Source organism: Podarcis erhardii (assembly GCF_964252035.2).
Source record: "Podarcis erhardii genome assembly, chromosome: Z".
NCBI lineage: Eukaryota > Metazoa > Chordata > Lepidosauria > Squamata > Lacertidae > Podarcis > Podarcis erhardii.
Window position 1 is genome coordinate 38,155,236 of NC_138504.1, and position 12,982 is coordinate 38,168,217.

A 12,982-nucleotide genomic window follows, 5' to 3' on the forward strand; every position below is an offset into this window, starting at 1 on the left:
TTACACAGTACTTTCATCAGGGGCTGCAGTCTTTTTTGTGGCAAATAATCCCCCCTCCCCTCTACTTGTTCCAGACAACAACTCTGCAGCTGCTGGAGAGTCAGGAGGAGCAAAGGGGGAGCAGCAGCACCGAGGAGGAAGAACCTGCGGAAAGGAAGCAGCCAAGTGCCGCACCCCTTTATGGGGATCCCCAAAGCAACTCTCTCCGAGAACCAGCACCAGTGGCATCCCCCGCTCCTTTGGCTAATCTGAAGGAAAGCTCAAGCAGTCCGCCATTCACCGCTCTCAAAGGAGCCCAAGACAGTCTGCTTTTTGCAGCTCCTGAGGCTCATTTTTCGGAAGCACCGGTTGAACAAACTCGTGCAGCCTCTGCTCAAACTGCAAGGCCGCCTCTCAGGCTCTCCGCCAGTATTGAGAAGGAGAGGCCAAGCACTCAGGGAGAAATGGACACAATAGACACCGCCATTATGGCACCTCCAAATCCAGCGGCGGATGAGACGGCATCTGCAATGGAGGGGCCCACAACGGGTCCAGAGGGCAAGGAGGAGAGTGGGGCAAGTCAGCACACCGCTGGCCCCACCTCTCAAGCTCCTCTAGCCGACAACCAGCAGGACTTGGCTGGAGCCTCACAGCCAAGACCAGCGTCCAGCCCCATGGAAGCAGATTCCAGGTCTGTGCCAGGGCGGGAGGGGGACAGGAACCCTCTGCTCCATTCATTGACATCAGTGCTAGCACTCTCCCACTCCCTCATTTAACCCCCACATCAACCCTATAAGGTAGGCACTACCCAATGAGCTTCAGGACTGAGTAGAGATTTGAACTCTGGTCTCCCAGGATTCTGGTCCGTTAACCACTACATCACTCCCACTCTCCTTTTCCTTCTGTCTTTTTCTCTTGCAGTCTTCTTGAGGACAAGGGTGGTTTCTTCAAAGTTGCCACTCCCAAGCCATCTGCACTGGGAACTCTGTTGGTAGAAGATGACGACGACGACAAGGAAGAGGTGGTAAGAGCTTTGAGGGGGTGCAGTGGTGTATGGTGCCATTTGGGATGGCTTAAGGTGGAAGGCATAGGTAAAGGTATAGGGACCCCTGACCATTAGGTCCAGTCGTGGCCGACTCGGGTTGCGGCGCTCATCTCACTTTATTGGCCGAGGGAGCCGGCGTACAGCTTCCGGGTCATGTGGCCAGCATGACAAAGCCGCTTCTGGCAAACCAGAGCAGCGCACGGAAACGCCATTTACCTTCCCGCCAGAGCGGTACCTATTTATCTACTTGCATTTTGACATGCTTTCAAACTGCTAGGTTGGCAGGAGCAGGGACCGAGCAACGGGAGCTCACCTCGTGGTGGGGATTCGAACCGCCAACCTTCTGATTGGCAAGCCCTAGGCTCTGTGGTTTAACCCACAGCGCCACCCATGGAGGCCCTCAATAGGTGTTTGATAAACTAAAGTGGTGGTGTTTTGTTACCAGGGCACCACCAATCTTTCCTCTGGCTGTTAGGGGCGCTATATTGTTATGGTTTTGTGGCATGTTCACTTTATTAGGGTCAATGTCCACTATTCAATACTAACAATAGCTGGAGCCATAGCCACTGACAGGCAGCAGAGCCAACTACTTCCAGTTTTGTCCTCTTCCTCCCTGCTGAGTCCCACAAGGGGCAACCTTGCGACTTACTAGGAGGAAGCTAGAGCCCACATCCTTGTCTTCCTTTTCCCGCTTGCCTTGCTGATGGTCCTGTTCAGCTGGCCACCTGCTCTGCCAAGCAGCGATGCCATATCCCTGCCTTTCTTTCTCTCGGTTTCAGAGCCTTAAGGGTCGGCCTCCCCCCACCCCACTCTTTGATGATGATGACGATGACAACGATGACCTATACCTGCTGGGATGAGCGGCCTGGCAAATGCCATGGCAATACTTTCTTCTCTCAGGAGCTTCAGTGATTGCTGATCTGGGGCTGAGATGGATGGAGCTGGGTTTTTTCCTGTGGGCCTCCCCAGATTGCTCATTTGGGCTTTGGTGGCCTTAACTTGTGGTTTTTGAGGCTGCTGGCGGGAAGAGGGGTGACTCTCTCTCTCTCTAACTCTCGGTAGCAAATGTCAATTTGGGACTTTGTCTGGCTTCAAAGTCATGACTGTTTAATTCACTACTGCCAAACACACCTGTACCCTACACGCTTTTGACCCAGCTGCTGCTGGGAGTAGCGGTGGGTATCACCTTGAACAGCTCCCCCCTGTGGAAACCAAACTTAACCTATTGCCATAGCTCACCTCCAGTTCTGAACCTTGGCAAAACCAGATCTTGAAGAAAATAATAATAAAGTGCAATTAAAATAAATTAACTCTGTTGTCTCAGTTCTTTCACTTTAGCAAGGCAAGAAGGGGAGGGGTATTTGTGTGATTAAACCCACTCACCATTTATAGGGCACCTTAGGTGCTTCACGTACATACACCTGATATGGTAAGAATTAACACCAGTCCTGTGAGGGAGGCCAGTATTAGTAATCTCTTCGTATTTCAGGTTGGGAGGCTGAAACAGAGTGGCTTGCCCAAAGGTTGAATGGTGAACTCGGGATATGCAGAAGGTGATACCTTGGTCCTCATCTCTGATACAAAACTACAAAGTATATACAAAAGTAACAAATGTGGTGACAGTCATAATAATGCAGCAAAACAACACCACCACAAACTTGTAACCATTCAAGCAACAAACATACTAAGGTGCCATGTGCAAAACAAAGCCTGGAGATACTGTAAACATGGAGTGGATAAATGTACAACTGTATCTTAACAAGTTGCATGTGCAATAAACGTTATACAAACTGGATAAGTGAACCGTTCAACAAGTAGCGTAAGTCCAATAACAGAATGGCAACCCTGTGCCGCCACAATGGCAAGGGTAGCACACTGGAGAACATGAAAAAGTTTTTCAAAGCTGTTCTTCAAAGATTGAACTGGATGAGATATTCTTCAATAGGTCTTGAGTTGGAAACACAAAGCCGTTTGCATGGATCAATCACAGGAAGGCAAATCAAAGCCACCACCCTGGTGAGAAAAACGCAAGTGGGCAAAAGGAGACCTGTTCTCCGGATATATTACAGGTTTCGCTACACGCTTCATCAGTCCGAAAAGGCAGTCATAGAAAACGGTTTGCTCAGGATAAAGAAAGTATTCACAGGCACAGCATGTTGTGAAACGGGTCGCTCTTCCCCATTTCCTGTTTACAGTGATTGGGCATGCTCCACTGATGCAGAGCACTTTCTCTCGACCCACCACTGAGCGCACTACGCCGGAAGTCTCATATATAAAAACATAAAACATTACTTTTTTAAAAAACTTCCCTATACAGGATTGCCTTCAGATGGCTCAGGGGACGGATAACTCCATACCCTCCAACCTTTCTCCATTGAAAATAGGGACATCCTAAGGAAAAGTGGGACACTCCAAGATCAAATCATAAACCAGGATGGCATCTTTAAATCAGGAACATCCCTGGTAAATATGGACACTTGGAGGGTCTGCAACCAGTGCCATTTTTCTAGAAAAAGATGTGCCAGAACTCACCGTGAACACCTCCCTCATTCTCTTAGAATGGCAATGGTACCCAGAGCTAGTGCTGTGCACTCTGGGGCAGGGCTAGCTGCCTGTAGGGATGGGGTTAGCCACCTGCAGGGACAAGGTGTCCCCGGGGGTGGCGGCGAGCGTCCCAGGAAGGCATGGCGAGTGTCCCATGGAAGCGGCACAGTGATGTTCCCCCACAGGGATGACACCCAGGGCAGCCCGCACCCACATACCCCTTCCCCTGCCAGTGATCACGCCCACCTGAGATGTGCTAGAACTGAGTTCCAGCAAGTTCCAGCTGAAAAAAGCCCTGCTTCCAACATTATAATTATCATACCAAAGAGCTTCGTAGCTTCTCTCTCTCTCTTTCACATACCCCACCAGTCACACACTCTAAACCTACATAACAGCAAAGGCTATTCAGCAGGGTTGTCAGTTCAGACCCTTCCATTTCAGGTGTAACAGGGAGTCCTTGGAGACCCCACAATCACCTAACCTTGATTCCCATAGGTTCAGGTTGAGCGTCACAAGCAAGAGCCAGTGCATAAATACATTTATCAGTGAATCGTTCCCAACCCCTTCTTTCCTGCTCCCAAGAGCTGGGACTCATGATTTTTCAGCTTTTAAATGGAATTATGTATTGACAAGACACTGGCTTTTTCTGCCATCTATTAATTCCAACTCTGGGGAGTCCAATTCTCCCCCCACCCCCACTTTTTCTATGTCATGCTGGAGGAATATGTTGACCTGACTGATATTTTGGGAAATGGTTTGCCCATTTGCCCTCTATGCAATTGGACACCTCGCCATCCATAATACCAAACTTGGCATGAGGGTTCCCAGGGTGGGGCGGCAGACCTTATTGCTGTTTGTATGTTGGGTGCCATTTTGAATCAAGATGGCAGACTGAAATTTCAGTTTGGCATGACTTTGCCTGTTTTGTGGCATATGTTCAGCCACAAGTAGAGATATGATCGGTAGATTCAGCTCAAGAGTGCTCAAGGTGTGTGTGGGGGGGTCTTCATTGATGTTTGGATGTTGGGTGCCATTGTGAATCCTGGACAGTGCCTGTGTGTGGGGTATTAGTGTGGGGGGTGTTAGAGGAGAGGTAGTACTTTGGTGGAGGACACACCATGCTCCTTCTGTGGTAGTTGGTTTTCAGCCAGCCAGCCAGCAAGAAATCATATGGATTAAGAGAAGTTAACTCTTTATTAGAAGAAAAAAGGCCTGCTTGCTTCCTTCAACAGGGCAAGGAGTCAGATGTGCTCTTGTGAGGGAAGTCTGAGGCCTTCTTTTGACATTAGAGCCGCTGAGGGATAGAAATAATTACGCTCCCCACAGTCCCAAACATGGTTAGAAGCCTACAGCTTGCTTTAGTTCTGCACTTGCTGGGTGTGAACAGAGAGCCAAAACAAACCTCTGTCTTACCTTTCTGGCTCTGAGCTGGAGGAAGATGATGCAGGTGCAGAGACAGGGAAAGACACCACACCCTTGCATCTTTGTCCTTCATCTTGCACCATCTTCCACTGGTGCAGTAGGCTCTTTGTAGCAAGGGCATGTTCTGGTGACCACAAATTTTGAATTGGCTACCCAGGCCACACAAGCTTTACAAGCTCGTTATAAGACACTGTAGAAAAATCAGCAATGCTTCTGTTCACTGATTCCTGGAACTTTCTTGAAATGTAGGCTTCAGCTGCAAACATTACTGGAGCAATGTGTGGGAATGAAAGGCACACACCACTTGTTCAGTGCAAGAATTAACCTCAAGAAATGATCCCAGAGTTGTATTATTTTCTATGACATGTCATGGCTGTTTAGAGTAAGATGCATCACCAAACCTCTTAAATCCCACATTATTTTTGCATTCAGGTACCTCAAAGCGACTTACACAGGAAAGCAACTGAGGGTGTGAACACACTACATTGTCAAAGCACACAATTCCCCCTTACCACAAAAACCTCTTAAATCCCACATTATTGGCTACAGCAGCTCAGTTTCCTCTTCAGCTATTTGTCCGATCTAACCAACATCTGCTAGGATTTGAATGAGTACAAAGAATTTGAATCTACTGTTTCTGGTAACAGTGATACCATCCCCGCAAAAACGGACTGGCAAGCAAAAATGATAGAAGATCTACAACTTAGGGGAGACTTCCGGTTGAGCCCAAACCCAGCGCAAGCGGGGATTTTTCCGCTAGGAGAATCCCGAGCTTTTCGAAGGGAAAAGGGGGTGCTACAGGGCGCAGTAGCCCCCGAAAACACTCGCTGGTGGATGTCCAGGAGTTCTGGTTCCCGCGGATGCCGAAACGCTGATTGTCTGGCCATCAGGTAACTCCTTTTGGAGCGAAGAGAACGGCGGGCAGGGAACCGGGCTGAAGGGAAGCCATTGCTACCTTCGGAAAGCGAAGCCCCGAGCTTGCAGGGAAAGTGCTCAATTCTCAAAACAAAAGAAATTCGGACCCTAATTGATCAATCGAAAGGATTAATTTGGCTAAGGAAGGATTCGGAGTAAAAGTGAAAATTATGGAGGTCAGCCGCCCTCTGAAATCAGCTTTGACGCAGAACTGTAAGCAGAGCTGGAAACGGAAAGTAAGTTGCCGCTAGCGGCTTTGATCTCTCCTCTCCTTGCGGAACTTTCTAAAAAACAACTTTGTAACAAAGTTAAAAGGGGGGGGGTGAGAGTCGGAACTGTGAAAGTCCTCGAAGATACAAATGTTGAGTTGGGGAGTCTGTGCTTAACTTAGTTTACATTTTTGGAATATCTGCGCAACGAAGCTCTGGACTCCATTGTTACTATTTTTAGCAGAAGTTTCTGTGGGTGAACTAAAAGAATCGAAAGCGATATTTGAATGCAATTCTGGCTGGATTTTCTTTATTTTTCTTTTGGGGAAGGTCTGCAAGCAGGCAGTCCACAACATTTTTATTATTTGGAGCAAGGGGAAATTTAAAATCTCAAGATAACAACGTTATAAAAGTTTGGAGATTATAAACGTACATTTGAGACTAAGAACCCTGTGGTTAAACAGGGGAATTACAACTTGTTTTTTTTCCTCTGCTTTGGTTTTACCAGCGGTTGTTTTTGGTGTCAGATTTATAGAATACGAACTTATATGTAAAGTAATGGACTGATATCTTTTCACCCAATTTTTGTGGGGGTTCTGCTCCTATTTCTTATTCCCAAACCTCTGGACTGAAGTTGGTGGGAAGCCTTTGGGACAATTGGATAATAACAGATTGTAATTGTTTCTTTTTTACAAAAGGATTATTTTTATTTTATTTTTGGCGTTCCTGTTCTGAACCATTTTGGGATTTGGTTTTTGCTATCCTCTGTTAATTGGAGTAGCCTAATTGGTGGCAGAAGACTACTAAGGATTAGCCTAATTGGTGGCAAGAAGATATATAATTTGCTTTATTTTCTCCCTGGTGTCACCCCCTAGTGGAATCCATCTTTGAATTAGAACTTTTTAAAAGATCTCTACCCACTTCTAGCTGACTGGTGACTCTGTCCTTCTGGATTGGGGGAGGGCGTTAATGGTTGGGATTTGTTATTACCAAATGGTTGATTGTGATAATTAGATATCTGTGTGTTAAAAATAGATAAATTGAAAAATGAAGAAAACAAGTGAAGGCACACCAGCAGATAGGAAAAGGTCAAAACAAGAGTCAGAGTTTAAAGCGGAAATTTTGAAAATGTTTGCAGAGATTAAACAAAGTGAAAAAAATATAGAAACTTAATTAGAACAGGTGGACAGTAGAATTGGTAAAATGGATAAAAAATAGATGAAACAGTAAATGAACTCAAAGGTCAAATTAAAGATGTATCTAAAAGAACACAAAAGCTAGAGGAAGGGTGGAAGAAAGCGAAAAATGAAATGAAGGAAATGAAAAGGGAGGAAGATAAAATGAAAACAGGTATGTTAGAGATGAATAAAACTCAGGAGGAGGTCTTGGACGTGATCGCAATGAATGAATTGAGACAGAGGGAAACCAATCTGAGACTGAGAGCTATACCGGAGACACAGGGGGAGAATATCAAGGAGAAATTGATCAAAGAGTTGGCGCAATGGTTAGAGATGGAACCAGATGAGGTTGCAAAAACAATTCAAAGTGCATTCAGAATGAGAGTAAAATCAGTTAAAACACGAAAATTTCCTGGAGACTGTTTAATAACATTTAGAGACAGAGACTTGAGGAATCTGATATTACAGAAGAACAGAGAAAAAAGATTGAACATTGACGGAAGTTACATTATTGTCTTTAAAGACATACTGTCAGGGAACTGCGATCGGAGAGTCAGGTGGTGGAAGGGCTCAAGGAGGCTAGGAGAGCCTCGGATGCTGAGGAAGGAACCAGCAGGGGGAGAGAGAGAGAGTTCCCGCAGAAACTCAGTCGGAGGGATGGCTCCAAGATACTTCCAGTGAGAACAGCGGAGAGGTCTCAGGACCTCCGCTGGGGACGCCTACTCCGCGTAGGAAACTGTCACGCAGAGAATCCAGAAGGAGTTTCCGTTAAGGAACTCTTATGTTGGTGTAAATTCCGGAAGCGCCCACTGACGGATTCTGCCAGCGATTGAGGTAGCCATGCGTCCATGGCTCCGCGGACTGGGAGAGTTTAGAAACAGATAGCATGAGTTGAGAACTCAACCATTTACGTGCAAACAGCCCCTAAACCCATAACACATACCAATAAGATTATTGAAACGAAGAGACCCTTATAAAGCATTTGCTCAAATTCTTAAGAGAAACAACATTGAATTCAGATGGGAATTTCCCGAAGGAATCTCTTTTTTCTATAAAAGCAAGAAACACAGATTGATAAGCCCAGAGGAGACAAGTAAGTTCCTGAGGAAATATAAGGAACTAAGAACAGAAGAAGAGGAGGAAAAAGGAGCAGTGGGAGGAGCAGCCATCGGAGGAGTGGAACCAAAGGATGCTGGAGATGAGAATGGAGAAAAGTCGGAAGAAGAAGAGGAACAAGAAGAAGAAGAAGAAGAAGAGAAATAAATATTTAAAAACATTTATTTAATTTGGAGCTACAATGGCATTAAAAATTTTGAATTGGAATATTAATGGGATGAATGACAGGAATAAAAGGAATAAAATTGAACAATGTTTAAAAAGGAAAAATTTGGATATAATCTGTTTGCAAGAAACACATGTGGCAAGAAGACACAGAAAAAATTTGATCAACAAAAGATTAGGAAATGAATTCATATCTTCCGACAAAAGTAAGAGAGGGGTTGTATTATATGTAAAGAACAAAATTGAAGCTCAACAACTTTTCAAAGATGAAGAAGGAAGAATTATTGCAGTCCAGATCAAATGGCAAGGGGAAAAAATAATAATTGTCGGGATCTACGCACCAAATGGAAATAAAACAGACTTTTTAAAGAATTTGGAAGAAAAACTGTTTGATTATGTAGATCAAAAGATTATCATAATGGGGGACATGAATGGTGTGGTGTCAATGGAAATGGATAGACTAAGAGCGGTTGGACACAGTAAAGAAGGGAAATTACCAAAGACATTTTTCTCGATGGTAAAAAATTGCAATTTAATTGACATCTGGAGACTGAGACACCCACTGGAAAAACAATTTACATTTTTTCAGACCCGAATCAATCAATGTCGAGAATAGACCAAACATGGGTCTCAAATGAATTAACCCCAAGAATTAGACAAATAGAAATCCAACCGAGAACAATTTCAGACCACAGTCCAATAGAATTTGAGTTACAAGGATATGAAGAAATAACGTTCAGATGGAGAATGAATGATTACCTCCTAGATGATCAAAAATTTGTTGAGAAAGCACAAAAGAATCTGACGGACTAGTTTGTAAACAATTCTAACAAAGGTATAAAAATGAGTACAGTATGGGATGCCAGCAAGGCAGTTATGAGAGGATTCTTCAGCAAAATGCAATTAAGAATAAAAACAGAGAAAAAGGAAAGAAGGAAATTCTAAGACAAATAATGGACAATGAACAGAAATTAGTGAAGAAACCGAATAATGTGAAAGCAAAGCAGAATATAAAGGCCCTACAAACTCAGTTTGCGATGATAATCAACAGAGAAGTAGAATGGAATATAAAAAAAATGAGACAAAGGAATTTTGAATTGGCTAATAAGTCAGGAAAATTGCTGGCATGGCAGATCAAAAAAAGGAAGGAACAGAATACTATTAACAAAATCATCGTGGAGGGACAAGAAATAGACAGTCCAAAAGGTATCAGAAAAGGATTTTTGGATTTCTACAGACATCTATATAAAAGAACAGAAAGGAATAATATGAGAAAGATATTTGAAAGAAAAAAAGGTGCAGAGGATCCCGACAGAAAAAAAGAAAGGCTGAATGCCCCAATAGAAATTAGTGAAATAAAAGAAGTTATAAAAGAACTCAAAAGAGGGAAGGCTCTGGGGCCAGATGGATTTACAGCACGTTACTACAAAGAAATGAAACACATCATGTCAGTACCTTTGAAAGAAGTATTGGACAATATTCTTAAGGAGAAAGAAATCCCTGAAACATGGAAGGAAGCGTTCATCACCTTTATTCCAAAACAAGACTCTGATTTGACACAAGTCAAAAATTATAGGCCTATTTCATTGTTAAATACAGACTATAAAATTTTTGCAAGTATCTTAGCGAGGAGAATTAAAACAATATTACAAGAAGTTATTCATGAAGATCAAGCAGGTTTCCTACCTGGCAGACAGATGAAGGATAATGTAAGGAATATAATTAATATTTTGGAATATCTGACTGCCAGGAATGAGAAACAAGCAATGTTAATATTCGTGGATGCGAAAAGGCCTTTGATAATATATCATGGGATTTTATGTTAAAAAATCTGGAATTTATGGAAGTGGGGAAGGAATTCCTTAATGGAATAAAGGCAATATATACTGAACAAAGAGCTAATTTAATTGTAAACAATGAAACTACGGAAGAAATAGGGATAACCAAAGGTACACAACAAGGGTGTCCACTTTCGCCATTGTTATTCATCATGGTCCTAGAAGTCTTTCTAAATTCTATAAGAGAAAATAAGGAAATAAAAGGAGTAGAACTAGGCCGGAATGAGTACAAGGTTAAAGCCTTTGTCGATGATCTGGTTTTAACGGTGGAAGAACCTTTAGAGAGTACCAAAATTATTCTTGTAGAGGTGCAGAGATTCGGTCAAGTGGCAGGTTTTAAGTTGAACAAGAGAAAGACCAAAATAATTGCTAAGAATATGGATCAAGAAACGATAGAAATAATGCAACAGCAAATAGGAATAGAAGTAGTGAAGAAGGTGAAATATCTTGGCATCTGGTTAACCCCTAAGAGTATTGACTTATATCAGAATAATTATATACCAGTGTGGAATGGAATAAAGAAAGATCTGGAGGTGTGGGGACGAATGAAATCATCGATGTGGGGAAGGATTTCAACGATAAAGATGAGCGTTCTGCCAAAATTATTATTTTTGTTTCAAACAATTCCAGTAATCAGAGGGACGGCTATTTTTAAGGAATGGCAAAGAACAATTTCAAGGTATATCTGGCAGGGTAAGAAGCCAAGAATTCAATTTAAGTTATTAACAGACGCGAAAGAAAGAGGTGGCTTCGCCCTGCCAGACCTGAAATTATATTACGAAGCATCATGTCTCTGCTGGTTAAAGGAATGGATAAAATTAGATAATACGGAGTTGTTAGATTTAGAAGGATTTGATAATAGATTTGGGTGGCACGCATATTTATGGTCTGGAAAGAAGAAAGGTCATTTAGGTTTTGAGAACCACATTTTCCGAAGATCGCTGAAAGAAGTTTGGGATAGGTATAAAAACCTACTCGAGCCAAAACCCCCACACTGGTTGTCTCCATTAGAGGTTATGAGTGTCAAAAAAACTAATATGAGGAAAAATTGGATTACATATGGAGAGTTAATTGTTAAGGAAGGGGGGAGGCGGAAAATGAAACCTTATGAAGAGGTAAAAGAGCATGTATATGATTGGTTGCATTACTTACAAACAAATGAAATGTTTAAGAAGGACTTTAAAGAATATGGTTATGCAGAGAAAGAGTCAAAATTTCAAACAGAAATAATAAACAACGAATATAAAATATTATCCAAAATGTATAAAATTTTGCTGGAATGGCATACAAAAGATGAGGAAGTTAAATCGGTTATGATAAAATGGGCCAGGGATTTCGGATATAATATACAAATGGACGATTGGATTAAATTATGGAATGAAAATATGAAATTTACTGCATGTACAGCGTTAAAAGAAAATATTATGAAAATCATGTATAGATGGTACATTACACCGGTAAAACTTGCAAAAATGTATAAAACATGTAAGAAATGTTGGAAATGTAAAGAAAAGGATGGTACTTTCTATCATATGTGGTGGGAATGTAAAAAAGTGAAGAGCTTCTGGGAATTGATTTATAATGAACTGAAGAAAATGTTGAAATATATATTTGCTAAGAAACCAGAGGCTTTCCTTTTAGGAATTATAGGAAATGAAATAAATAGAAAGGATTATAAACTTTTTCAATATGCAGTAACAGCGGCGAGAATATTACTGGCCCAGAAGTGGAAACAAGAACAAGTACCAACATTAGAGGAGTGGAGAATGACGCTGATGGACTATGCAGAACTGGACAAATTGACAGGAAAGATTAGATATCTACGAGACCAAAAGTTTATCGAGGACTGGGGAAAGTTGGTGGACTATTGGGAAGGCATAAGTGATAGAGAAATAACGTTAGTGGCATTTAAAGAAGTACTGTAAAAGTCAAAGAAATATTGCAAAAAAGAAAAACAGGTTTCAAAGGGTATATTGAAAGGCAATAGTGAATTTAAGAAATGTGTATTTAAAAATTAAATTTGGATGATTATCAGAGAGGCTGAAGGAAGTCCAAAAGTGAAAAATTTGTTAAAGTTGAAATGTGATGTGTTATGTATTTTTTTATTTGGAAATTAATAAATAAATATATATATATATATATAAAGACGATCTACAACTTGCCAGAACAACAGGGAGAATAGGAGGAAATTCAATACCAAAAGTTGATCGAGATCGGATAACATTTAAGGAAGATTTTAAAAATTAGTGACGACGTTAATCTCCTGACAGACCTAGAATGAATCTTGGAATATGGAGAATGTACATAGTAAAAGTTCATGGATATAACACGAGAAGGCTAAATAAGAAGAAAGAAATGTGTTTTGCCAGACAAAGCGTAAAGAGCACAATGAGAAGAATCGGAAGTTAGCTACCTGCGCCTTCCTCGCCTTCTGCTCCTTCCCTCCATCTCCTCAGACGCGTCCCTTCTTCGCCCGGCGAGCGGAGGCGCCACCTCATTGGCCAGCCTCGAGCGAGCGTCACCCGCCCTCCCGCCTCCCTCTCCCAGAAACCAGCTTCCCATTGGTCCAGC

At 42.3% G+C, this 12,982-nt stretch overlaps 1 protein-coding gene and 1 long non-coding RNA gene across 2 annotated transcripts in view; one reads left to right on the top strand and one right to left on the bottom strand.

The window, feature by feature from the left end:
* Positions 1 to 2,330, top strand: part of LOC309333698 (uncharacterized protein) — a 25,867-nt gene extending 23,537 nt beyond the window's left edge. The window contains exons 16-18 of the mRNA XM_081847389.1: positions 75 to 670; positions 901 to 1,003; positions 1,804 to 2,330. Of these exons, the coding sequence (XP_081703515.1) occupies positions 75 to 670; positions 901 to 1,003; positions 1,804 to 1,884 (780 nt within the window). The 3' untranslated portion in view covers positions 1,885 to 2,330. The remainder of the gene's footprint in view (positions 1 to 74; positions 671 to 900; positions 1,004 to 1,803) is intronic.
* LOC309333700 overlaps positions 1 to 12,890 on the bottom strand; it is a 22,625-nt gene extending 9,735 nt beyond the window's left edge. Inside the window, exon 1 of the long non-coding RNA XR_014152674.1 lies at positions 12,825 to 12,890. This is a non-coding gene — a long non-coding RNA (uncharacterized lncRNA). The remainder of the gene's footprint in view (positions 1 to 12,824) is intronic.
* Positions 12,891 to 12,982: the final 92 nt, after the last annotated feature.